Source organism: Malassezia pachydermatis (genome assembly GCF_001278385.1).
Source record: "Malassezia pachydermatis strain CBS 1879 chromosome Unknown scaffold4, whole genome shotgun sequence".
In the NCBI taxonomy this organism is placed as follows: Eukaryota; Fungi; Basidiomycota; class Malasseziomycetes; order Malasseziales; family Malasseziaceae; genus Malassezia; species Malassezia pachydermatis.
This window is the reverse complement of record NW_017253141.1, coordinates 839,884-864,598: the sequence shown is the minus strand read 5'-3', so window position 1 is coordinate 864,598 and position 24,715 is coordinate 839,884. Positions and strand designations below refer to the sequence as shown.

At 57.6% G+C, this 24,715-nt stretch overlaps 13 protein-coding genes across 13 annotated transcripts; 7 read left to right on the top strand and 6 right to left on the bottom strand.

The window, feature by feature from the left end:
- Positions 1–450: 450 nt before the first annotated feature.
- Positions 451–1,731, bottom strand: Malapachy_4243 (alcohol dehydrogenase; the record flags this gene model as incomplete). Its single annotated transcript, XM_018138694.1, has 1 exon — positions 451–1,731. The coding sequence occupies one exon, from the start codon at positions 1,729–1,731 to the stop codon at positions 451–453; it is 1,281 nt and encodes a 426-aa protein (XP_017991936.1).
- Positions 1,732–2,789: 1,058 nt separating this feature from the next.
- Malapachy_4261 (actin-like atpase domain-containing protein) lies at positions 2,790–5,432 on the top strand (the record flags this gene model as incomplete). The annotated part of the gene is made up of 1 exon (XM_018138712.1): positions 2,790–5,432. One exon carries the CDS (start codon positions 2,790–2,792, stop codon positions 5,430–5,432), a length of 2,643 nt encoding a protein of 880 aa, XP_017991857.1.
- Positions 5,433–8,277: 2,845 nt separating this feature from the next.
- Malapachy_4242 (rcc1 blip-ii) lies at positions 8,278–9,914 on the bottom strand (the record flags this gene model as incomplete). Its single annotated transcript, XM_018138693.1, has 4 exons — positions 8,278–9,106; positions 9,134–9,781; positions 9,810–9,864; positions 9,893–9,914. 4 exons carry the CDS (start codon positions 9,912–9,914, stop codon positions 8,278–8,280), a joined length of 1,554 nt encoding a protein of 517 aa, XP_017991937.1.
- A 152-nt stretch (positions 9,915–10,066) lies between these two features.
- Positions 10,067–10,809, top strand: Malapachy_4274 (rnase p protein subunit; the record flags this gene model as incomplete). The annotated part of the gene is made up of 2 exons (XM_018138725.1): positions 10,067–10,628; positions 10,655–10,809. The coding sequence occupies 2 exons, from the start codon at positions 10,067–10,069 to the stop codon at positions 10,807–10,809; spliced, it is 717 nt and encodes a 238-aa protein (XP_017991812.1).
- A 41-nt stretch (positions 10,810–10,850) lies between these two features.
- On the bottom strand, positions 10,851–12,116 carry Malapachy_4244 (saccharopine dehydrogenase; the record flags this gene model as incomplete). Its single annotated transcript, XM_018138695.1, has 1 exon — positions 10,851–12,116. One exon carries the CDS (start codon positions 12,114–12,116, stop codon positions 10,851–10,853), a length of 1,266 nt encoding a protein of 421 aa, XP_017991935.1.
- Positions 12,117–12,327: 211 nt separating this feature from the next.
- On the top strand, positions 12,328–13,992 carry Malapachy_4206 (t-complex protein theta subunit (tcp-1-theta); the record flags this gene model as incomplete). Its single annotated transcript, XM_018138659.1, has 1 exon — positions 12,328–13,992. The coding sequence occupies one exon, from the start codon at positions 12,328–12,330 to the stop codon at positions 13,990–13,992; it is 1,665 nt and encodes a 554-aa protein (XP_017991565.1).
- Positions 13,993–14,119: 127 nt separating this feature from the next.
- Malapachy_4180 (arm repeat-containing protein) lies at positions 14,120–17,001 on the bottom strand (the record flags this gene model as incomplete). Its single annotated transcript, XM_018138635.1, has 4 exons — positions 14,120–14,144; positions 14,173–14,252; positions 14,286–16,865; positions 16,897–17,001. 4 exons carry the CDS (start codon positions 16,999–17,001, stop codon positions 14,120–14,122), a joined length of 2,790 nt encoding a protein of 929 aa, XP_017991720.1.
- A 241-nt stretch (positions 17,002–17,242) lies between these two features.
- Malapachy_4265 (xylulose kinase) lies at positions 17,243–18,997 on the top strand (the record flags this gene model as incomplete). The annotated part of the gene is made up of 1 exon (XM_018138716.1): positions 17,243–18,997. One exon carries the CDS (start codon positions 17,243–17,245, stop codon positions 18,995–18,997), a length of 1,755 nt encoding a protein of 584 aa, XP_017991853.1.
- A 1-nt stretch (position 18,998) lies between these two features.
- On the bottom strand, positions 18,999–19,958 carry Malapachy_4177 (geranylgeranyl diphosphate type iii; the record flags this gene model as incomplete). The annotated part of the gene is made up of 1 exon (XM_018138632.1): positions 18,999–19,958. One exon carries the CDS (start codon positions 19,956–19,958, stop codon positions 18,999–19,001), a length of 960 nt encoding a protein of 319 aa, XP_017991631.1.
- A 128-nt stretch (positions 19,959–20,086) lies between these two features.
- On the top strand, positions 20,087–20,575 carry Malapachy_4214 (rna polymerase i; the record flags this gene model as incomplete). The annotated part of the gene is made up of 2 exons (XM_018138666.1): positions 20,087–20,162; positions 20,202–20,575. 2 exons carry the CDS (start codon positions 20,087–20,089, stop codon positions 20,573–20,575), a joined length of 450 nt encoding a protein of 149 aa, XP_017992087.1.
- A 249-nt stretch (positions 20,576–20,824) lies between these two features.
- On the top strand, positions 20,825–22,602 carry Malapachy_4227 (gyp1-gtpase activating protein; the record flags this gene model as incomplete). The annotated part of the gene is made up of 2 exons (XM_018138678.1): positions 20,825–21,266; positions 21,311–22,602. 2 exons carry the CDS (start codon positions 20,825–20,827, stop codon positions 22,600–22,602), a joined length of 1,734 nt encoding a protein of 577 aa, XP_017992046.1.
- Positions 22,603–22,607: 5 nt separating this feature from the next.
- On the bottom strand, positions 22,608–23,573 carry Malapachy_4184 (rna exonuclease 4; the record flags this gene model as incomplete). The annotated part of the gene is made up of 1 exon (XM_018138639.1): positions 22,608–23,573. One exon carries the CDS (start codon positions 23,571–23,573, stop codon positions 22,608–22,610), a length of 966 nt encoding a protein of 321 aa, XP_017991724.1.
- Positions 23,574–23,751: 178 nt separating this feature from the next.
- Malapachy_4268 (hypothetical protein) lies at positions 23,752–24,711 on the top strand (the record flags this gene model as incomplete). The annotated part of the gene is made up of 1 exon (XM_018138719.1): positions 23,752–24,711. One exon carries the CDS (start codon positions 23,752–23,754, stop codon positions 24,709–24,711), a length of 960 nt encoding a protein of 319 aa, XP_017991852.1.
- Positions 24,712–24,715: the final 4 nt, after the last annotated feature.

Genomic DNA, 24,715 nt, shown 5'->3' with positions numbered 1-24,715 from the left:
CTCCCAAATATGGCGCCTAGCTCAGCTGCTTACGACTAAGACTGTCGATCGGCCGTCGAACTTTACCAAGTCGTATGAACTGTATGTCGAGCTGGAAAACTACTATGACAAGTACCATCATGCAACGATCCAGTGGCAGAAATGTGTCCTGTATGCCAAGGCTTTTTGGGCTGCCTGGCATGGCGATGATGATGCATTATCATTCTTTTACAGCCAGCCATCCATTATCGTATGGCAAACGTACCTATTCTTCATGCGATGTGCCCTCATACTGTTCTTTCTTTTGACTTTCCTTTTCATCATCCTCGCTTGTCGTTGGTATATATTCAGAAGGGCCATGGTATTCAGACCTGCTTGACCCTTCGCCACCCTTATCGTACACTCATTACCCCACACCTACTGTAAAATCCATGTGCATGAAAAAAATTATTTACGCATAACTTATGTCACTTAGTACTCAATAATGACCTTCATCGCCTTGGTTTCAGCAGCGTGCTTGAACACATCGTAGGCCTTCTCAAACTCGCTAAACTTGAAGTGGTGTGTAGCAAGGCGCTCCATGGGGAGTTTGCCAGTCTCGCACGCCTTGAGCAGCATGGACGTAGTGTTGGCGTTCACAAGACCAGTCGTGATCGTCAAGTTCTGAATCCACAGCTTCTGCAGCTCAAAGTCGACCTTCTGGCCGTGCACACCGACGTTGGCCAGGTGACCACCCGCTGTAACAATCTGCTGGCACACATCCCAGGTCTGCGGCACACCCACAGCCTCAATCGCACAGTCTACACCGCGGCCGTTGGTGATCTCCATCACCTTCTTCACGACGTCCTCCTTACCAGAGTTGATGACGTGCGTCGCACCCAGCTCTTTCGAGAACTGCAGACGGTTGTCGTCCATGTCAATGCAGATCAACATCGACGGCGAGTAGAACTGCGCCGTAAGGAGCGAGCCCATACCGACAGGACCAGCACCCACTACAGCCACAGTGTCACCCGGCTTCACATCACCGTACTGCACACCCATCTCGTGGCCCGTAGGCAGCACATCCGACAGGAACACAGCTACATCCGTGTTCAGGTTCTCCGGCATCGCATACAGCGAGTTGTCCGCAAACGGCGTACGAACGTACTCGGCGTGCGTGCCATCGATCATGTAGCCCATGATCCAGCCACCACCGTTCATGCAGTGCGAGTACAGCTGCTTCTGGCAGTTTTCACAAGAGCCACAGCGGCTCACACACGAGATGATCACCTTATCGCCCTTCTTGAAGTGACGCACAGCCGGGCCCACTTCCTCGACAATACCGATACCCTCGTGACCAAGAATACGGCCGTTCCACCGGCCCGTCTTCGCACGCTCAGTCTCCTCAATCTCAGGGTTCTTGCCCTTCCAGATACCCAGGTCCGTACCGCAAATCGTCGTCTTCGTCATGCGAATCACGGCGTCAGTCGGGTCGATAATACAGGCCTTCGGGCGCTCCTCCATTGATACCTGACCAGGGCCACGGTAGGTCATGGCCTTCATGGTCGACTGAAAACGCAACGAGCCCATCTGGCGAGGCTGCGAGAGAAACGACTGCATGGCAGAGACGGGGCGAGAAGCTGTCGAAAGAGCCTTCAGCGAAGTGCTCACACCCTGCGGCATACGAGCGGCACCGCGCTGCGAGAGGGCCCGCGCACCGAGCAGAGTGCGGCCTGCGTAGCGGCAAGTCATCGAAGACATAGTAGCATGCATACTAGAAGAAAGTTGTAGTTGCGGAGAGAGTCGTGCGATACCCGTCCGCCCTATTTATTTTTCGAGGGCTCGTGCGAACCGAGGTCAGGCCGACTGTGCCGAGATTCATTTACTGGCTGTTTCTTGCAGCTACTGGGCCTATATTTTGTAAGTTTATGCCTCCCGTGCAAATTTTCATGAAATTAAATACACAAGATTGCATATGACCAAAATTTGAATGGAGGCTTTCTCGGCCGCGTTCGGTCGTAAAAAAAGAACAGGTCCGTGCGGATCTGACAAAGGGTGGGCGTCGTGGGGGAAGGCGTACAGTACCCATGGGGCCCTGATGAAAGGGAATTGCTTGGAGAATGTACGCACAACGTGTCTTCACTTTGACCATTGCGAAGTGTCAATTGTACGTGTGCCTCAGTGTATGCCTCCCAATGCTTGATAGAATTATGGTCGTCGCGTTATTTGCATGCCATCCTAGCCCTGAACGCGGCATAGAGCACTACCAGCTGCCACAGATCGAGCATGAAGGGCCTTGTTGTAAATACTTGTCGCTTGTTTAGGAAGGACTTGTACTTATATATTAGTAGTGTATTATTTTGGAATATGGGACGTACAATCCCAGCGTCCATGATTCTCTCTTCCCATATGGTCTTACCCTCACTATATATCCTTACTACCCCCCCCCCCCCTTCCATAGTATACAGCATACACCCATTGGACCACTTACATCCGTTCCAATAGATCTAGGCCGGTTCATTCAGGCGAGTTCCTATAGGTGCTGCCCTCCCTAGGTCGCGCCATAATGCAACACCAGGGCCTATACCCTCGTCGCTTATTTCGGACCCAATTGAGCCTACAGTCATAGTCGTACAAAAAATCCAACGATATGCCAAGTCCGCATTTATAGGGACGCAGGACATGTAAGGCAAGGATACACGGGCACACGCCAGGTACGAACAAGGTCCGCGCATGTCAACCCGAGGGCGCGCTCGTTGGATGTGGAGGGCATCGGCCGAGGTCAACACAACGACAGCGTGGAAGGCGCCTCCATCTTGATCAACAACCGAATGCGTGGACATACAGCGCTAGGTGCGCTGCTAGTGTATGCAGCGCTAGCGCTAGCCCTTCTTGCAGTGCCCAGCACAGCTATTGGTGTTGTTAGTATTGACTACGGTACAGAATGGATCAAGGCCGCACTGATCAAGCCCGGCAAACCGTTTGATCTCGTGTTGAGTCGCGACTCCAAGCGCAAGGTGCAGGCCAGCGTCGCGTTCAAAGGCGCCGTGCCGGACGACGGTGCACTGGAAAAGCAAGAGCGTATTATGGGTGCTGACGCGTACGCGTACGCCAGTCGGAGCCCTTACCAGAGCTTTCACGCCGCGAAGTTGCTGCTTGGCCAATCGTGCCGCCCTGATGAACCGGAGGCGGTGGCGCAATACCGTGCCGTGTTTGGCAACCTCGTTGCACGGCTCCCAGACGATCTGAAGACGGGATCGACATGTGTTGTAGCGCCATCGCTCAACACGACGTCGTACTGGCGTGCCGAGGAGATTGTCGGTATGCAGTTGGACCACATTCGTGAGTTGGCCGAGGAGACCGCAGGCGAGCTGCTGAGTATAGGTTACCAGTCTGGCTCTTCATTCTTCAGCTCCCAGCGTGGTCTGGATACGGTGATCACCGTGCCCATTTTCTACACGCCTCATGAGCGTCAGGCTTTGCTGGACGCTGCCGTGCTTGCTGGCTTCCGCCCGCGCTTGATCAGTGATGCCGCTGCGGCAGCTACCAACTACGCACAGAGCCGTACGTTCCCTAAGCCGGAACGCCACATTTTCTATGATGCTGGCTCTGGGTCTGTGCGTGCGTCGTTGGTCGAGTTCTCGACGCCGGAAAACAGTACGAAGCCAGGCTCTGTGGTCGTCCAAGTCCTTGACGCTGCTTGGGACCGCACAGCTGGTGGTCTCTCGATGGATATGCTTTTGCGTGATATGCTGGCCGATGCATTTGACGCGGCCTACCCTGAGCGTGCTTCGGTCAAGAAGGATGCACGTGCCATGGCGCGTCTGTTGCGTGAAGCGAACCGTGCGAAGCATGTACTCTCTGCGAATGCTGCTGCGACGGTCTACGTCGAGAGCTTGGCGGACGACTTGGATTTGCGTACGACGATTGACCGTGAGACGTTTGAAACGAAGATGCACAAAGTGAAGCTCCTGGAGCGATTCATTTCGCCCCTCTCGCAGCTGCTGAAGCGCAACAAGATCACGATCGACGACGTGCAGTCGGTGGTGTTGGTCGGTGGTGCGACGCGTGTGCCGTCTGTGCAGGCGCAGCTCAAAGCGCTGGGCATCCCCGACGAGAAGCTCGCACAAAACGTGAACGCGGATGAGGCTGCGGTGATGGGTGCTGCGTTGGCTGTTGCGAGCACACAGCCGCAACTGCGTATGAAGCATGTGGATGTGCACGACGGCAATATGTACCCTGTGGATCTGAGTGTATCGGGCCACGAAAGCACCATCTTCCCCTCGGGCCCTGTGTTTGCGGAAGCGTACGAACTCACGCTGAATGGCCAGCAGACGGACTTTGACATCTTGCTGTCGTCGCCGAAGGATCGCTTGGAGCGTGGCGATGCTGGTGAGCTGCAGCGCATTCGTGTGGACGGCGTGGCAGACGCTCTCGCAGACTTGCAGGCGAAGAATGAGATGAGTCATGTCGACGTCAAGGTCAACTTGACGGTGCGCAATGCGCCGTTTGGCACGTACCATGTGCCATCGGCGGCGCTCACTGTGACGCCTCACAAGAGTATTACCGGTACAATCAAGTCGCTCTTCCACTTCTCCAGCAGCGACAATGCGACGAACACCACGACCGAGGCGGATGCCCTGGCGCCGCAATCGACTGTGCTCTCTGTGAACACCACGTACCTTGGCCCTGTGCGTCCGCTGACGGGCCTCGAGAAAATCAAGTCGTTGGAGCGTTTGCGTTTGATTGTCTATGAGGCAAAGCAGCGTGCGGAACGCGATGCGGCGATGAACTCGCTCGAGTCGGTCATTTACCGCGCGCGTGATCAGGTGGAGACCGATGCCTTTGCCGAGGCGGCAGCGAAGCACGAGCTTGACGCCATTCGCGCCAAAACGGACGAGCTGCACTCGTGGCTGAACGACCAGAGCGATGGCGCGAATGCCGAGGCCATCACGAAGCGGGAGCGCGAGCTGACGAAGCAAACGGACGCAGTCCTTAAGCGCCAGGCACAGGCCGAACGACGCCCAACGGCGATTGCCGATCTCAGCGCCACGCTCTCGTCGGCCCAGACGTTCCTTCGTGAGGCACGTGCGAACTTGACGCAGGCCATGGCCGAGAACATGGGCAGTAAGTACACAGCCAGCGACTTGGACTCGCTGGAGTCGACTGTGAAAAAGGATCTTTCGTGGCTCGAGGACGGCCGCAAGGCGCAGCAGAAACGCAAGGCACACGAGGACCCTGTGTTGCTCGTCGAAGACATGGACCGACGTGGCAAGAAGATCCGTGATACAATGACCAAGTTGCAAAAGCGTCGTATCCCCAAGACGCGGCCCAAGATGACGCATACCTCCTCGTCAAGTGCAAGCAGCAGCAGCAGCAGCAGCGCTTCTGCCACGATGACCCCCTCCACGTCTTCCTCCACGCCGGCTGAGGCGACCTCCACACCGGACGTCCCCGTGCACGACGACTTGTAGACGAAACCAGACAGACAAGCAAGCCATAGTTGACAGCTCCCTCCACATATCGCCCCGTCGTTGTGTTTGCGCGGCGCTACGACGACGATGGCCTACGCCGAGAGCGACTGTACGTATGCAGGATCCCACCTGACAAAATAGTGCCCTATGACTCGGCGCAGGCTGCGGCTGGTCCTGGGGCCATCCCCGCCGAGCAGGCGAAGCAGATGTCCACGGAGGAGCTGCAGTCAGAGCTCAATGTCAGCTCGTTGGACGACGGCCTGGACTCGTCGCAGGTTGAGGCCATTCGCGCAAAAATAGGCCGTAATGAACTTACCGAGAAAGAAAAGGACCCCATATGGAAACGATGGGTGTTGCAGTTTCGAGAGCCAATGAATGCACTCCTTGTCGGCAGTGCCGTCGTGAGTGTATTAATCGGCCAAATGGACGATGCGATTTGCATTACGCTCGCGCTGGCCATTGTGATTACCGTGGGTGTTGTGCAAGAGTACCGATCAGAAAAGAGCTTGGAGGTACTCAATAATCTCGTGCCGCCCAAGTGCAATGTTCGCCGCGATGGCCATGTAAAGAATCTGCTGGCGAGTGAACTGGTCCCAGGCGACGTCGTTGTCCTATCCTCGGGCGATCGTATTCCTGCGGACCTGCGTCTGACGAAGGTAAACGATCTGGAAGTGGATGAAAGCACACTGACTGGTGAGACGGATCCCGTGCGCAAGTCTGCCAAGCCCACGAAGGACGAGCCCAACAACCTTGTCTACATGGGCACCTTGGTCCAGCGTGGAAGTGGCACGGGTGTGGTCTACGCTACCGGCATTCACACGGAGTTTGGCAGTATCTTTGGTATGGTCGATGACGTCTCGGAAAAGCAGACGCCATTACAAAGGGCGATGGCCGATTTGGCGCAGCGTCTTAGCACGATCAGTTTGGTCGTGATTGCCCTGATCATTCTGATCGGCATCATCCAGCGGCAATCGTGGTTCGAGATGTTTACGATTGCCGTGTCGCTGGCGGTGGCTGCCATTCCAGAAGGCCTGCCGATTGTCGTCATGGTTACGTTGGCACTCGGCGCCTTGTCCATGTCGCGTCATCAGGCGATTGTCAAGCGCTTGCCCAGTGTGGAAACGCTCGGATGCATGTCCGTCATCTGCTCCGACAAGACAGGTACGCTGACGACGGGCCACATGCAGGTCATCCAGATGTTCACTGTGCCAGATGGCGTTGTGCATGTGTCGCATCCGCCATCGCCTCTGTCCGATGCCTTGCAGCGCTCGCTACAAGTCGGCTTTTTCTGCAGCAACGTGGAGCAAACGTCTGATGGCGAATTTGTTGGCCAAGCCACCGAAGTGGCCATGGCGCAGGCACCTGTATCTATGGGACTTCGTCTGCAGCGTAAAGACTGGACACGCACCAACGAGACCCCCTTCAATTCCGACCGCAAGTTCATGAGTGTGACTGGGCATGGCGATAAAAAGGCGACGCCTGGCGAGGCGCAGCTCATGAAAGGCGCGCCGGAAGTTGTGTTGAAGCAGTGCTCGACGTACCTGGGGAAAAGTATCATGCCAATGACCAATTCCGTGCGTCAGCAGATCCTCGATACCATCCAGGACTTTTCGGAGAAGGGTCTTCGTGTGCTTGGCACGGCTTTTGCTGTGCAAGGTCGACCATACACATTCTGTGGCTTACAAGCAATGCAGGATCCACCCCGTGAGCATGTAAAAGAGGCGATCCAGACACTCCAGCATGGCGGCGTGCACGTCGTGATGATTACCGGCGACGCAGAGACCACGGCACGGTCCATTGCTCGGCAGCTGGGCATTGCCTCGACGTCGCATGTCCTTACGGGCTCTCACATCGAGAAGATGAACGATCGTCAACTGCGTGATCAAGTGAAGGAAGTATCCGTATATGCGCGTACGAAGCCGAAGCACAAGTTACGTATTGTCGAGGCGTTACAGGCACAAAATGCGGTCGTCGGTATGACGGGCGATGGCGTGAACGACGCCCCGGCTTTGAAGCTGGCAGATGTCGGTATTTCTATGGGATCAGGCACCGACGTGACCAAGGAAGCTGCGGATGTGATCCTCGTCGATGACAATTTTGCGACTATTCTTGGAGCGGTGCGTGAAGGCAAGGCCATCTTCTACAACATCCAAAACTTTGTCGCATTCCAGCTGAGCACAAGCGCTGCGGCGCTGGTCCTGATCTCGCTCAGTGCGATGATCGGTATGCGATTGCCGCTGAATGCCATGCAGATCCTGTTTATCAACATTCTCATGGACGGTCCGCCGAGCCAGAGTCTCGGTGTCGATCCGGCAAGCGATGTCGTGATGAAACGGCCGCCACGCGCGAAAGACGAGCCGGTCCTTACGCGAGGCCTCATGTTGCGTACATGCTACTCTGCTATGGTCATTATGGGCATTACGCAGTTCACATTCCTCACACAATGCTCGCCTACGCAGCCGACACGGCGTGATTCGACGCTGACATTTTCGTGCTTCGTGTTCCTGGCCCTGGTCTCAGCGCTACAAAACCGCGGACTGTACACCGGTCTGTGCCAGAATACCATGCTGCTCTGGACAGTGGGCGGCAGTGCGCTCACACAAGTGCTGATTATGTATATTCCGCTACTCCAGGCCATTTTTCTGACGCAGCACTTGCCCTGGCATGATATTCTGTACTTACTCGGCGCATGCATTATTGCCTTTGGCCTGCAAGAACTTCGCCGTATTTACGAACGCAATGTGGAGGAACACCATGACGCTGAACTAGACCTTCAACATTCGGCGGCGTAGTCATTTCTACATTCCTAGGGCATGATAGACCAATGTATGCTATAGAGTGATGTTCAAGCTCGCCGCCGCTTGCGTCCACGCTGGGCTCCAGCACCAGACTTGGCTTGGGTCGTCTTCGCAGGAGCATCGTCGGCCGCCTCGCCCCCTGTATCATGCGCCCGGCAGGATTCACAGAGCCACTCACCCGGTGGCACAGCTTCCAGTGGCGGCGTCAAGCAGGCCAAGTGGTACGGGTTCTCACAGCGACCGCATTCCAACAGCGTAGCATCGTCTTCATCCCCACCGCGCTGGCATACCAAACATACACTCGACGACGCCACATAGTCAGGGAAACGCGGCAAATCCGCGTACGATGGATCCGGCTCTACAATCCAGTAGGATGTATGCCGACCACTTGCGATACGTACAGGTCGAAGAGATGTGAGGACCGGTATCACATCCGGCAAAGCAGGTGTCGTGGCTGGGTACCCTAGTTCCGCATGCAAGGCCCCTTCGCCCCATCCTAGCACTTGCAGCGGCGCACCCGCCTCTGCAGCACCGTCGTAGGTAGGACGAGCCGTACACTGGATTGTATCGGCACCGAGGGCCACTTGTTCAACATCGTACTCAGCCAGCTCAGGCAAAGGCTTGTAGATAATAAACGATTGACCGGCGCTGCCGTCGCCCTGTGTCCGAAATGTGCCAGCGATCCAGAGTCTTGACGCGTTGTCCACGCAAGCTGTCACTGTACGTCCTGCATACACGGCATACACCTGCTCGGATGCAGGCACACGGGCAAATTGCGGAATTCGTACAGGCTGTGGTTGGTCCCACTGTGTGCCGCACCCTAATCGCGAAAGGGCGCCACGGCCCCATACATACACTTGGTGTGTTGCGCTAAGACTATTCGGTTAGTTAAAAGATACGTACGCCACCACATGATCTTCTCCACAGGCTATACTTGAAATGGCATCCAGGCTTGGCACACGCATGGGCGTCGTCTGGGTCGCGTAGCGTACCTCCGAGGCACTTTTGCTCTGCCATGACAGGGGGCCTGTGCCCCAGAATCCGTGCTTGGCTGAACCCATGACGTACACATGCCCTGCTGTAGTCACAAGAACACTACCTGTGCGTGTGCATCCCATGTCCTTCACCGGATCAGCACCTGTGCTGAACGGCATATCCACTTGTCGGAACGGTTGTGAGGCAGGCATAACGCCTAGACCACATTGGCCTTGTGCATTGGAGCCTGCAGCATACACTGTGCCTTGCGACGTAAGAAGAAGTGTATGTGTCGCGCCTGTGGCGCCACCGACAATTTTGACCGTGTCCGGTAGCGATGGCACGAAATCACGCTGCCGATCAAGGCGCGTCGCATTGTAGAGCCAAAGCCCACCATCCACGGCACCCGGCATCGACGCCACGCCACATTGACCTTCGGTGTTACGGCCATACACGTAGGCATCACCATGCACAGACAGAAACACCGCATGGTCCGCCACACTCGACGTGATCACGCGTGTCATGCGAATATGACACACGGACCGCAAAATATGCGGTGTCGTGAGACTAGTGCCACTAGCCTGTGAGATAGTCTCATACGTACGCCTCAGCTGCGCCATGCGACGCCTCATCTGCAGCTACTCGTCCACATACAAGGACTGTACATAAGCACTTCCCTCGACCTACCTCGTCCCCACGTCGCTGGCATCCCCCCTCCGACACGACGCGTACAATCCAAGGCACAACGCGTCGCGCGTCCGCCCAGGCTGAAAGCGTAGCACGTGATACAATAGGACGCCTGTCTGCCTACTTGCCTCCACTCACCCTTCTGCCTCTGTAGGCCACGACTTGGATCCACGAATGTCGGCAGACAACAGGGATGCGTTCGAAGTATGGTCAGAGGTGCTAGGCCCCGAGGCGGGAACATCAGAAACGTATGAAGCGCGCTTGAAAAATCGTACACTGCCCTTGGGCAATGTGGATCGCGCTGCGCCCCCACCTGCGACACCGCTCCTTCAAGCCAAGCGTGATCGAGCTCTACGTCGTCATCTGCACCCTACAGCTGCATCAGATCCGCCGACAAAGAAGCGCAAATCTTCAAAACGTGTAACTGCACGCATCACAGAGCCCCTTGCGTGGACACAAGTCCAGGGCTTGCATGCTTTGTGGACCGAGTACATCCAGGATGTATTGCAACTACGAGATATGACGCAGGCAGCAGCCAGAGAACAGCTAGAGCATGCTGGCTGGGTCCAGTCCTTGCAGCAGGCTGTGATTAAAGCCGACTGGACGGGCGCTATGATTTCAGTGGTCCGATCGATTCAGCCTACCCATGTACATAAACGCGGCATTCTCGTGCAAGAAACACACGATATGCTCGCCCTCTTGCTTCCACATCCTAGCGGCACATCACGACCTCAGTGTACGTAAAGGCACACTCACATCCAGGGATCCCCAAGTACCAAACTGTGTTCCAAGTCGAGCTGCCGTTGCCGGATGGCGGCCGCCTCGGGATTGACGTACATGGTACGCAACTGCGATACGCCTTGCCTGTCCGGGCCACACGCAAACATAAAGCACGCAAAACAATAGAATTAAACTAAGAACAAACGTAGAAGAATATACCCTGTCATATGAACACAAATCACTTAATCTCCTCGGCCATGTTGAGCGAGTTCGAGACGTCCTTCGTCTCAATGGTCACACCAGCATACTTGCTCAGACGCTCCGCCAGTACTTCGCCACCCATCGCAGCAGGCGTAAGCACACCACCCTGTCGTGCCACGGGCTGAAGACGCTGCTTCTCAAAGGCAATGGTCAGAGCCGTCTCCGAGATGAAAGCAGCGGTCTTCAGGTAGCCAGGGTCACCCTTCACCTTGAACGTAGCCAAGCCCTTTGTCTTGCCATCGTTCGCGAAGGCCACCGTGCGGATGTTGGCAAAGCCCTTCAGCTGCTTCTCCATCGGCGCACCTGTGCCCTGTGGCACCGCCTTACGCATCCAGCTACCCACATTCGTGGTGTGCGTGAGCAGCCAAGTAATGAGAAGCATCACCGACGAGACCAAGTACGCACCCACCGCAGAGTGCGTCACGTAACCCTCCAAGTACCGGAACTTGGGACCGTAACGATCACCTTGCTGAGCCTCTTCCAGCAGACCCCACGTTCGGTTCGCCACACCAGTGTTGTGCGGTGTGAAGAGCGTGTACGAGCCATACTTGTGCGCGAACTGTGGCAGAGCACGAACCTTTACAGCCTTCGCCACCTGCGTACCCCGCTTCGGGCTCAGGTCGTACGGGTCACGGAAACCAATGTCGTGCTCCTTCGCCTGCTCCGCAAGACTGGCAATCGTACCACCGGACACAGAGCCCTTGATCAGGTAGCCACACAGGGCATAGTCGATATCCGCCGTTTGGCCTGTCGCCTCGCGCACAGCCTTCACAGCCATGTACGTAGAGAGATCAAATGGCAAGCTGTCGAAGCCCGACGACGGCACAAGGATCGCCTTGGTTTGCTTCGACACACTGTGCAGATCCTTAACGATGTGCTTGTACACCGACGACTCACCCGTGAGGTCGACGTAGCCCGTGCCAGCCTCCGCACACGCCTTGGCCACCTCAAAGCCCTTGTACAGCGCGTAGGGGCCAACCATGTTAATAAGCACATTGGCAGACTGCGCCATGTGCTGAAGGCTGGCCTCATCCTCAGCGGAAGCGACCAACACACCGATCGAGTCGACACGCTCCTTGGAGACGTTGGTCAACTTGGCGATCACATTGCGGATCTTGGCTTCATTACGACCCGCGAACGCCACCTTGGGCGCTTGCGGGTGCGCCGCAAGGTACTGAGCAGCCATACTACCTGTGAAACCGGTAGCTCCGTACAATACTACGTCATAAGCACGCGAAGCCATCTTGTCGTAAAATGAAGGTGAGAAAGAAAGAGAACCGTAGCGGCCATGACGTGCCAGCTCGAGGCAGCGCCAAGGCTGGGCCACTTTCCTGCGGAGTGGCTGATCACGCGCCCCTCCACGTGGTGCTTACGTCAGGACGACGCGTCGCCCTCTCATCGTCGCGGTGGGCCTCCCAAATCGTTTTCTTCCGCCGTGCGCATTGCAGACAAAGATGGCATTGAAAGTGCCACGCGCAGGTGGACCCAACCTGTTCAAGGATGGGTACAAGCACCTGCAGGGAATCGAAGAAGCCGTCCTGCGGAATATCCAGGCGGTGAACGAACTCTCGGATATTGTGCGTACCTCGTTTGGCCCGAATGGCCGGAACAAGATGGTCGTCAACCATCTTGGCCGCATCTTTGTGACAAGTGATGCTGCCACAATTATCCGCGAGATGGATGTTGTGCATCCTGCGGCAAAGCTTCTTGTGTACGCTTCGCAGCAGCAAGAAGCTGAGATGGGCGATGGCACCAACTTTGTCCTGATCTTGGCAGGTGAATTGCTGCGCCAAGCGGAGATGCTCATCTCACTGGGTCTGCACCCTATGGAAATTGTGCAGGGTTATGAACTGGCACGTGAAAAAGCCCTGGAGCAGCTCGAAGAGTTGTCCATTGCTACGCTCTCCTCGCCACCGACTCAAGAGTCGCTGGCATTGGCCCTCCGTCCAGCGCTGGCTTCGAAGCAGTATGGCCACGAAGATATTTTGGCGCCGCTCGTCGCACAGGCTGTGAGCCTTGTCATTCCCCCCTCATCAGAGACGCTGCGTGACTTTAGTGTGGACAACGTGCGTGTAGTCAAGATCATGGGTGGTTCGTTATCGCAGAGCCGCGTGGTGCGTGGTATGGTGTTTGGTCGTGAGCCGGAAGGCAGCGTGAAGTCGGCTACGAGCGCCAAGGTAGCCGTATTTTCGTGCGGCTTGGACATTAGCCAGACAGAGACAAAGGGCACAGTGCTCCTGCACAATGCTCAGGAGCTCAAGAACTTTTCGCGTGGCGAAGAAGTACAGTTGGAGAAGATGCTACAAGAGATTGCCGATGCTGGTGTTAAGGTCGTTGTGACACAGAGCACAATTGGTGAGCTGGCATTGCACTACCTGAACCGCTTGGGCATTGTTGCTATGAAGGTGCCGTCCAAGTTTGATTTGCAGCGCTTGTGCCGTCTGCTGGGTGCTACGCCGCTGGCGCGGATTGGCGCGCCTATGCCTGAGGAGGCCGGTTGGATCGACTCGGTCTCCGCGACAGAGATCGGTGGTGACCGTGTGACTGTGTTCCGTCAGGAAGATGGTGAAAAGGGCGGCAAATCACGCCCACGCCTTGCGACGATTGTGCTGCGTGGTGCCACGACATCCATGTTGGACGATGTGGAACGTACGATTGACGACGGTATCAACGCTGTCAAGTCGCTCACGCGCGACCCACGTCTCGTGCCGGGCGCTGGTGCGACAGAGATTGAGTTGGCACGACGCATTATTGAATATGGTGAGCGCACACCTGGTTTGAACCAACACGCGATCAAGAAGTTCGGCGAGGCCTTGCAAGTGATTCCGCGGACCCTGGCGGAGACGTCTGGCTTGGATGCCACGGATGTGGTGAGTCGCTTGCATGCCCAGCATGCGATGGCCGAGCATGTGGATGTGGGTGTAGACGTGGACCAGTCGACAGACGGTACCATGTCGACCGTGGATGCACAAGTGTTTGACGTGCTTACTGCCAAGCACTGGGCGATCCGGTACGCGACCAGCGCTGCGATTGATGTACTGAAAGTGGACTCGATTATTATGAGCAAGCAGGCTGGCCTCAAGGCACCTGGCCATAATCCGCACTGGGACGACGATTAGACAGGCGTACATAGCAACCAACCTCGACCCTCGTGCTACAGAGATGTGTCGTACTCGCATCCTCCTCCGCATCACGTGCTACATCGCAGGAACGGCGGTGCAGGGCTACGATCGCCTATGGGTATGACTAGAGACCATAACGTTCCTCCAAGCTGAATGTAAGTGTTGCCTGATACATACCGTTGGCGAATGATCGGTGGGAATTGAGCTTTGTGTGTCTCCCACGCGTCGCCGCTCATCTCGCGGAAGCCGTACAAGATCTGAAGTTAGGTAGGGCAGGTATAGTTACATACCTTGCGGAACTCGTCGTTCAAGCGCTCGCTCGGCTTGGTCCACCGCACCACGGCATTGCAGAAGTACGGGAAGCCAGCCGTGGCACCGTTCGGATTCACATGAATCATCATGCACAAACCAAGGAACGCCGACTCCTTCTCATCGTTGTCCTTGATATCCCACAGCGCTTGGCACCACGCCTCAATGAACACAGGCAATTGCGGCGCAATGATCGGCGTCGCCACCAGACCAAGCCGGCCAATCGTCACAGCAGCATTTTCCGAAAGCGACTTGACCGTCTTCGGGTGCAGCAGCAGCGCCATGAGCTTGCTCAGGAGCTCGGGGACCCAGGCATGGAACTCGGCGTCTGAGCCGTACTGCAGTGCAATCTCACCTGCAGCCCACGTCGCATTGTTGCACACGGACAACGCCTCGTGCATAGGCTCTGGCCCGATTTGCGAAAGTAGCAACGGCATGTGCTGCGGTAGGAATGGCTTGAGGGTCGCAAAGGCATTGATGGCCAAGTCGCCCAACAGAGCATAAGCGGACTGACGCACTGGCGGCTCGGCATTCGTGAGACATGGCAATAGCTGCGGAAGGAGCAGAGGCTGAACATTTGCCACGAGCTCTTGGCATTGCGGGCCAAGACCCTGGCACAGACCACTGAGCAGGTCCAGCGCTACAATGAGGAAGGTGCGGTCGGGCGCCTCCTCGTCGTTGGACTGCGCCATGGCATGCTCGTACGCTGCCAGGTTCTGGTGGATAATATTGACACAGCGCTGGAACACCGGGAGTGCATGAGCCTGGAAACCAGGGCCCATCGCAATCGTCACAGAGGCCAGGCACTCGAGTAGCGGAATCAGAGCCGGATCGGTATCGTCGAGCGCAGCCCACTTGGCAGTCAGCGGCTGCATGAGCATATCAATGTATTCTGGCTGGTTGAGCGCAGGGCCTACGCTATCGGCCAAGGTCCCCACGGCATCGTACAGAATGAGCATATTCTTCTGGTGGTACCTGTCAAACGCCGTAACCAATGAGCGCAGCACAGGGCCCAAGTAAGGCGTCAGCGCCGTCCCGACTTCTTCTTCAAGAGTCGCAAACGCACTGCAGCCTGCTTCTTGTACACGCTTGTTGTTGTCCAGCACCATCGTAAGAAGCCCTTCAAGCACAGGCATGAAGAACTGCTGCTGGTGCTCCGGCGTCTCGGAAGCACACCAACTCGAATATCGCCCTAATGTCCAGCACGTGATGGAACGGACAAGCGGCTGCGTATCTTGAAGCATTGTGACGAGCATCGGGACCAGCGTCGGCAAGTGGGGCTCTACGCCCTGCAAGCATCCCTCCGCAATGGCGCCCAGCGCCAGGATACCTGCCTCGCGCTGGAGCCAGTCCTCGCTGAAGAGACGGTCCTTGAGCAGAGGCAGCAGTGTAGGTAAGATCTCGTCACCAAAGTGCACAGCAAGAACATCGAGAGCTGCTGCACAACACTTGCGCAAGTTCCAGCTGGCTGCCTCGTCGTCGTCGAACTCGTCGTCATCGTCGTCATCGTCGTCAAAGTCATCATGATCGTCATCGTCGTTCTCCTGTGCAAACTCCGCATCAATGGCGGCACGCGACTTGTGCGTCGAGGCATCATGCGCTTGTCCATCACGCACGTGCTCACTGCGGTGCGTCACACCACCATAGTGACGTGGCTTGATGTCTTCAGGACGGTCGGGACGCGAGGCGTCGTCGTCAATATCGCCCATCATGAGCAGACTCAGCTCACTGTACACCATGCACTTGAGCAGCACAGGAATGATACGTGGCAAGTTGGGACGCAGCTGATCGACCAAGCGCGGCTCTTCTGCAAACTGGAGCCAGAACTCGGCCGCTTCCAATGCCACATCCTCGTCCTTGTCCTGGGTCGAGTAGAGCATATAGTCCACTAGGTTGTTCATCTCCGGCGCGAGTTTGTCGGGCCACGTGCCCAGCACGTAGACGAGCGCCTTGCAGACAAACTTGCGCACCACAGGCCGCTCGTCCGTGGCACGCTGAAAGAGCACTTGCATGTACGCATCGATGTTCTGACTCATCGAGAGAGAGCCGATTTGGATGTACTGATTCAAACTGTTAAGCGCGTGCACGCGGATCCGCGTATCTTCATGCCCTGTCGCTTGAAGGATCTTGGGGATGAGCACGTCCAGGGGGCGCATGCCCTGGACTTCACATGCGTCGAGTTCTTCCGGCATATCTTCACTGATCTTCGCAAACGTGCTAAGCGCAGCCTCGGCCTCGTCCACATTGCTCGAGTCCATAAGCTGCATAAGTTGCTCAAGACCTTCGAGCCACTGTGCAGGCTTAATGACCTGCATAAGCACGGCAACAATCTGCGATGCGACATTACGCAGCACAGTATCGTGGAACGACAGCGCGGGCATGATCATCTGCTTGACATAGACCAACGACGCAGGCTCAATTTGCTGGGCATTGAAGTACAGATGATTCTTCGCAAGCAGGCCAGCCACTGACCGTGTCGATACATCTTCGTCTGTCATCTGGACAAACACCAGCACGAGATAGTTGAGATAGTCGGGAATTTGACTGATCGCATCCAAACGCTGCACAGGAGTCAGTAGAGTCAGTACGTACGAGTGCAATTTGGCGCTGCACATCGCGTTCTGTGCTTGTCGACTGGCGGAACAGCTCAACAAGTTCCGCGAGGCCTTCCGGCTGTGGACTCCACGCCGACGCCATCGTCTCTTCCTCGTCGCGCCTTGGAAGAAGTGAGAGAGACGTGCAGCCTCCGCTGACCGCGGCTGATCCAGCCGACGGACAGATTAGGTCAGCACGACGTGCGGGGCTACCAATCGCTGGGGAAGAGCGTAGTCTCCCTGACGCGCCCAGCCTCCACACAGAAGGCCAACGCCATCCGCTGCGGCACTCTTTGGCGTCGCTGGCCAGGCACGTCTTCCGATCGCTGGGTCTTCAAAGCACCATGGCACAGGACACGAGCCCCCTCTTCCTCGGTTTAGACCTATCGACGCAGGCGCTCAAGGCCTCGCTCCTGGATATCAACTTGAATGGCATCGACGAGGCGCTCGTGCGCTTTGATGTGGATTTGCCTATGTACGAAACGTGCGGCGGCATTCTGCCACAGGGACATGCGCTGCTGGACGAGCCGGACGCTGCAGCGTCGCCAGCCATGATGTACCTGGCTGCGATGGACAAGCTCTGGGACCGTGTGAAGCATGAGCGACGCTGGCCGATCGAGCGCATTGCTGCGATTAGTGCCGCTGGCCAACAGCATGCGTCTGTGTACCTTGCAGAGGGCGCCACGCACAAGCTGCAGCAGGTTCGCAGCGATATGCCACTTGCCAACCAACTTGACACTACGTTCTTTTCGCGCGCTACGGTCCCGAACTGGCAGGATGCGACGACGTTGCAGGAATGCGACGAACTCATGGCGGCGGCGGACAAGGCCTTTGACGAGCCGTCGCCAGCGCTGTGCCGCGTCACAGGCAGTATTGCGCACACGCGTTTCACCGCAGCACAGATTCTGCGCTGGCGCAGGGCACGGCCGGACGAGTATGCTCATACACAAACCATTGCATTGGTCAGCAACTTTGTCGCGACGTTGCTAACGGCGGGCCGGGATGTGGTGATGGCACCGATTGATCAGAGCGATGCGTGTGGTATGAACTTGTACGATATGCGCCAGCGTGCGTGGAGCAAGGAGCTCTTAGCGTTTATCGCTGGTGGCGCAGAGCACGCCGCCGATCTAGAAGCCAAGCTCGGCGTAGTGGCCACGGATCCGCGGCACATTGTCGCACGAGCTGGTACCTGGTTCCAAGAGCGGTATGGCGTTTCCCCAGACTGCCTTGTCTGCCAAGCCACCGGTGACAACCCGGCCACGCTGCAGTGCCTGACCCCGCTCTTTGGCGAGGCTGTACTGTCCCTCGGTACCTCTGATACAATTCTGCTACCGAGCCGAGACTACGCGCCTGATGTGCACTTCCATACGTTTGAGCACCCAGCGAGCAGTCATTCGCACGACAAGGAAATGACGCCGCCATACTTCCAAATGTTTGTGTACAAGAACGGATCGCTCGCGCGTGAGTGGGTTCGCGATACCTACTGCCATGGCACGTGGACGGAATTCAACGAGGCGATGCATGCGTCGCCTACACCGTCGCACGGAACGGGCTTTTACTGGCGTCGCCCCGAGATTATTCCGTGGAACGCCAGCGGTGTGCATCGCTTTGCGCCAGACGGACAACGTCTCGAGGAGTTTGCCGAGCCTACCTACAATGCCGCTGCTATGGTACAGAGCCAGGCAATGTCGTTCAAGACGCGGATTGGCCACGTCCTAACGAAAGCCAACGTGCCCCTGGAACGCGTCTATGTCGTAGGCGGTGCCGCGGAGAACCAGGCGCTGTGCCAGGTGCTTGCGAACGTGCTGCATTGCCCTATTGCGCGTCCGCTCATCCAGGGCCGCTCGGCAGAGACAGGCGAACGTGTGCCGTACAATTACTGCTCGGTCGGAGCGGCCTTCCGCGCTCGATGGGTATGGGAATGTGCTACGAAAGAGCACACAGAGGTATCATTTGAGGCGTGCGTGGCGCAGGCGCGTGGCGAGGCCGGAGCGGTGACGTACACAGTGATCGCCACGCCGCAAGAGGACATCGCTACGACGTTTGACGTTTATGTCGATACATGGACCGCATGGGAAAAGGCCGCACAGACCGCCTAAGTTAGCATGGCCGAGCAAGCACGTCCAGAATGGAATGCAGCGCTGGGTTCGCGCCTAATACATGCTCCAAGTGGGTCAATTCGTCTTCCGCTTGCTGTGCGAGTGCTTGGAGCACTGTACGGGTATAGCTGAAACTGTGCGTAACACGCTCCATGTACTCGATCGCGTACTTTTTGGTCTCGATGTGCGTCGTGCGCTGCCGCAGGATGTGCAAGAGCGTTCGATCCGGCTCGGCTGTGCGTATGGCATGCAGGATGGGGAAGGAGAATTTGCCTTCTGTCAAGTCTTCACAGAACCCTTTGTGTTGGGCCAGCTGTGTGCTTTGCAAATTGACATAGTCGTCGCGAATTTGAAAATAGATACCGATGACATTCGCGAGCGGCGCCAAATCCACGGTAGGCGGTGTGGGCGCGGATGCCAGCATCAGCCGCAGGGCAATGCGAAACAGGCCGCCGGTCTTGTTCACGACCATATCGACATACTCTTGCTCGGTAGGGCACTGCAAGCTATCGCGCCAGAACAAGTCCATACCCTGGCCCCGATGTAGGCGCACCAGTTCGTCGATCATAGCCGGCATGGCATCCGGTTGCTGCTGCACAATGTCCGAGAGGACTTGGAAGTAGACATAGTTGGCCGTGTTGACCGTTTGCGGTACGCCGTAGATCGTATGCGCCGCAGGCACGCCACGGCGAAGGTCCGAATTGTCTTCGACGTCGTCCATAAGCAGGCTCGCCGTGTGCAGTCGACGTACGACACACTTGACATACTCTAGCTGCGTCGGTGGGACGTGAATCCATACATTGAACGCGTCGATGAGCTGCGAGCGAAGCTCCTTGCCAGGGTGCGCATCCAAGTACCTATACGGCTCACTTACGGCCTTTTCATGGGCTTCAGGCCATGGGCCACGCATATCCACGTACGCTCGCACATCCTCGTACCACGCGTGCTGAGCCTCGTCCATCGTCCTGCACGAAGCACAGGCCTGGCAGCATGACAGCCACGCCGGCGTTCGTCACGTGATGACGACAAACGCAAGGCCATCGCATCGCGCTTTGCGCCGTTCCCTTCGTTGGTGGGCTTGCGTGCAGTATGAGTGCCAACAGCTTGTTTGATACGCAGTTCGTCGTGAAGGAGATTGATCCGGATGGCAAGAAGTTCGATCGCGGTATGTGGCAGACAAAAAGATGGATCTAACCGTGCCCAGTGTCGCGTATTATTGCGTCGTCGCCGACGCTGGACATGACGCTGTCGATCGATATCGCTACCGACATTTACCCCATGCACGTGGGCCAGCAATTCGCATTCCAGCTGGTCTCGTCCCTGCGTCGCGAGAAGGCGGATGCCGATACGGATGCCGCGGCGGATCGCGAGGCATGGCGTCTGGATGACGACGATGCTTCGTTGGCGAAGGACTTTGACTATGTCATGTACGGCAAGATGTTCAAGTACGATGAGCGCAGTGCTGAGCAGGTGACGGTATACGGCTCGTTTGGCGGCCTGCTGATGGCGCTCACAGGCTCGTTCCGTCACCTCAGCAAGATCACGGTCGGCGCGAATGTGTACCTACTGATGCGCTAATCGCCGCATGATACCCTGATCCGTACACGTATGTGTAGCAAGTAGCATGGAATGGATTGCCTATGTATGTCGCTGGTGGATAGAACGCGTAGCCGCCGTCCCCTCCCATGCCGCCATGGTTCGTGGGCGTGGCCCAGCCACGTGATACGCAGGCCAGGCCAGGCGGCAGCAGCAGCAGCGACACGCGTGCGTGCGAGACGCCCCGCACCATTGCCCTGCGCTCTCGCTGGCTGGGCGCACTGACCTGAGATGCCTCGGGGAGTGAGAACGCCACGTACTCGTCGCCGGCCGCACGATGCGTGGGACGACGAGGCCTGGGCGTCGCACTCTGACGACGAGGAGTTCGTTGCGCGCGTGAGCACAGAGCCTGTGCGCACGTCCTCCCTGGACGTGACGTCCACGGGGGCGGCACACGCGCAGCCAGCCGGGCTCCCCACGACAGATACATGGACGCTGATTACAAGTGAGGATACGCCGCCATCTCCGATGTCCACCGTGCCTCCATCCATGCAGATACCCCCTTCGAGCGAGACGCCCTTGGACGTCTCGTCTCGCGGCAGTCTACGTGAGCTGCCCCCTGGCGTGGATGAGTCTGTGGGCCTTGTATCGAGCTGGGCCGAGCGCCACATGACCATGGCAAGCACAGACACGGACATCCACAGCATGGGCTACCTGGAAGCCTTGGTCGAAGGTACGTACGTACGTGAGGGCTCTCGTTTCTAACGACGACAACAGACCCGATGCACCGCCTTGCGTCGTGGGACGTGCACAGTCCTACGCTGGAGCCTGTTGACACAACGTCGCCCAGCCTCGAAGAACAGGAGCCGGCAACAGCGACGGAAGACGTCGCACAAGCTTCGATGAGTGCATGGGCAAGCGCCGCCGCGTTTGATCCCATTGCGACGATGAATGATGGCGTGTTCATGGCGCCGCTCGAGCCGCCCACCCCGCCACGCCAAGCGTCAGCGCAGCCGCCCATGTCGCCACGCACCGAGCGCCAGCCGTCCACGTCCTCGCTGCCAGCCGCGCCGCTGAAGCGCCAGAAATCCGCACGAACCGTACGCAATCGCCAGCGCATGCTGGCATGTCTTCAGCAGGACGATATTGACGTGCCGACGCTGCGCAGCCTTGCATGGAAAGGCGTGCCAGCCGCGCTACGGCCTATTGTGTGGCCCCTCTTGCTAGGCTACATGCCCGGCACAGGATCGATACGCACCTCGACCCTAGCCCGCAAGCGCGCCGAGTACGCTACCGGGGTCGAGCGCGCATTTGCACGCGGCCCAGAGTCGCTAGATCGTGCAGCATGGCACCAAATCCGCATCGATGTCCCACGCACGAACCCAGGCTTGCGGCTGTGGCAGCAGCCTGAGACGCAGCGTGCGTTGGAGCGTATACTGTACTTGTGGGCCATTCGGCATCCTGCGAGCGGCTATGTGCAGGGCATCAACGATCTTGCGACGCCGTTCTTCGAGGTGTTCCTGAGTGCCTACATCGACTCGGACCCGGAATCGTTTGAGCTCGCCACCCTCCCGCCGTTTGCACGGGCCGCGTTGGAAGCAGATACCTTCTGGTGCTTATCTAAACTCCTGGATGGCATCCAGGACAACTACATCTTTGCGCAGCCGGGTATTGTGCGGCAGCTCGGCGTCATGAGCGACGTCGTAGCCCGTATGGATGCGCCGCTGCATGCGCATCTGGCCGCGCAGGGAGTCGAGTACATGCAGTTCTCGTTCCGCTGGATGAATTGCCTGCTCATGCGCGAGATGAGCGTCAAAAGCATCATACGCATGTGGGACACGTACTTGGCCGAAGGCCCTGACGCGTTCTCCGACTTTCATCCCTTCGTCTGCGCCGTGTTCTTGCATCGATGGCGCAAAGAGCTGCTGACCATGGACTTCCAGTCGATCATTATCTTCCTGCAGAGCCTCCCGACGAAGAACTGGTCCGACAAAGACGCCGAAATGCTCTTGAGCGAGGCGTTCATGTACAAGGCCCTCTTTGGGAATAGCAAGCATTTAGGCAAGTAGCTCGATCACGACGCATCTTCCTCGGCCCACCAGGACGCCGCCGACTTGGGCCGCGCATGCTTCAGCGAATGCGACGAGGCACGCTTGCGTGGCGCTCGGTGCTGCGCAAGCATCTTTTCCCACGCGTCCTTCTGCGTGCGAAACACGGCCATGGTCGCACGTGCATCTTCCACCGAGCTATGCTCTTGCCCGGCTTTCTGGATATCAACGCCCAGGACCAGGCGCGTAAGCGTCCGTAGACCTGGGTGCTTCGTCCCTGCGAGGTCACGCAGTGGCTGGAACGTCGAGGTATCGCGAATCTGCGGTCGCGGATGCGAGAGCAGCAATGCTTTCAAGTCGTTGTCGATCGCATGGCCGACCAGGACACGCCCCTTGAGAAGCGCAGCCACCTCCGCTTGGACTTGCTCAAACGAGGGCGCATTGCGCAAGTCCTTCGGTCGCACACCCGAGACCCACGTACGATAATCCGTGACCAGCTCTTTGGGCCGCACAAATCGATCCAGCAAGACGTGGCCGTGCCAGTTGACAATCGATACACGCGCTAACGCGGAGCCGGAGCCACGAGGGCCCACCCCCACCATCTCACAGTCAATCGCCACATAGTGCCCCGCCTCGCGCTTCTCGGCCGTCATATCCGCTTCGTCGCCCAGAATGACGCGCTTCTTTGTCGCTTCGTCCAAGTAGCCCTCCCATTGTGTGGCTTGCGCTTGGACATGCTTGGTCTCCGTCGCCGTAGTAGCAGGCGCTTTCATCGCCATCGCCAGATCCTCCTCCGTCAAGTCGTCCGCGAACCACGGCAGGCTCGTAGTCTCGTCAGAGGTCGTCGGCTTCGTAGGCGTCGCCGCCATGGCAGTAGGGGTCGTCGTGGACGTCGTCGACGCTTTGCGCACGCTGGGCTTGCGTCCTTTGCCATGAGAGATCTTGCGCTGCAGCGCATTCCAGTTGCTTCCAGGCCGCTTTTGCGAGCTCATCGTACGAAGACCCAACCCCACACGCGCCCAACTTCCGTGCGACACAATCGTGTGTGGGCGGTGGAGGGGGACAAAACAACAAAAAAAAAAAAAATAGGGGCCACCGCGCGTGGCTTATGTCAGGTGTGGAGGCCCGTCGTGCGGCGATGGTACGAGACTGTCTTTCGGCAGGACCAATATGTGGCTTCGCCGCACGGTGTGTCAGCTAGGCGTGGGCGTGCGTATCGGTGCCCGCTTCGCCTCGTCCAAGGCGAGCATGCCGCTGCGGGAGCAGCCGCGTGTCATTTATCGCGGGGGGCCGTACATGCGCAAAGGCTGGTTCTACCTCGCTGGCACATGCTTTGTCTTGGCCGGTGTCAACTTTGGCCTGTTCATTCGTGATTTCCTTGTATGGCCCCTGTTTCCCGACGAAGGGGAGGAGCCAGAGCTGGTGACGCCGATGATTCGGTACACGGCGGCCGGCGGCACCTTTCTTGTGGCGAGTCTGTGTGGCATGTATTTCTGGTACGCGCCCAGTCGCATGGTGACTCGCCTCACCGTGTACCCCAAGACGCAAATGCTCGGCGTACGTACCGCAGCGCCGCCGCCAAGCCGATGGCTTCCTGCTAGTATCGCTGCGCGGCCCTACTTCCAGCGGGCTGGCCCCTTGTCGGAGACGGACCAGAAAGAACGCCTCGTGCCGTTGGAAGCCGTGTACCGCTTGCAGGGCTCAGCGGTCGGGAGTGAGATGCACGAATGGAACGAGCTCGTGAAGAAGAAGGACCACGTCCCCACCTCGGTTCTCTCGAAACTGCAAAAGTACAACGCTACGGCGACCAAGTACGATCAGCAAGAGACGCTGATGCTGCGTATCGCGGATGCGCGCCTGGCCTTCCAGCTGGGCGCGAGTCCGTACCGCACGACACTGTTGCAACAGCCGCCGGAGCGTGGCATCAAGGCCTTCTGGCGGCAGACGATGCGGGGGCGGACCGACTGGAGCCCGCCTACGGCATCGTACGAGCCCACGCCGGCCGAAGACGCGGTGCAGAAGCAGCGCACTGCGCACGTCGATACCGAGCCATGGTTCCTCGACCGAGCGAACTTTGACCAGCTGTTCCCTCTGGACGCGTCGCGCTACAAGAAAAAGACGTCGGCTTGACGTT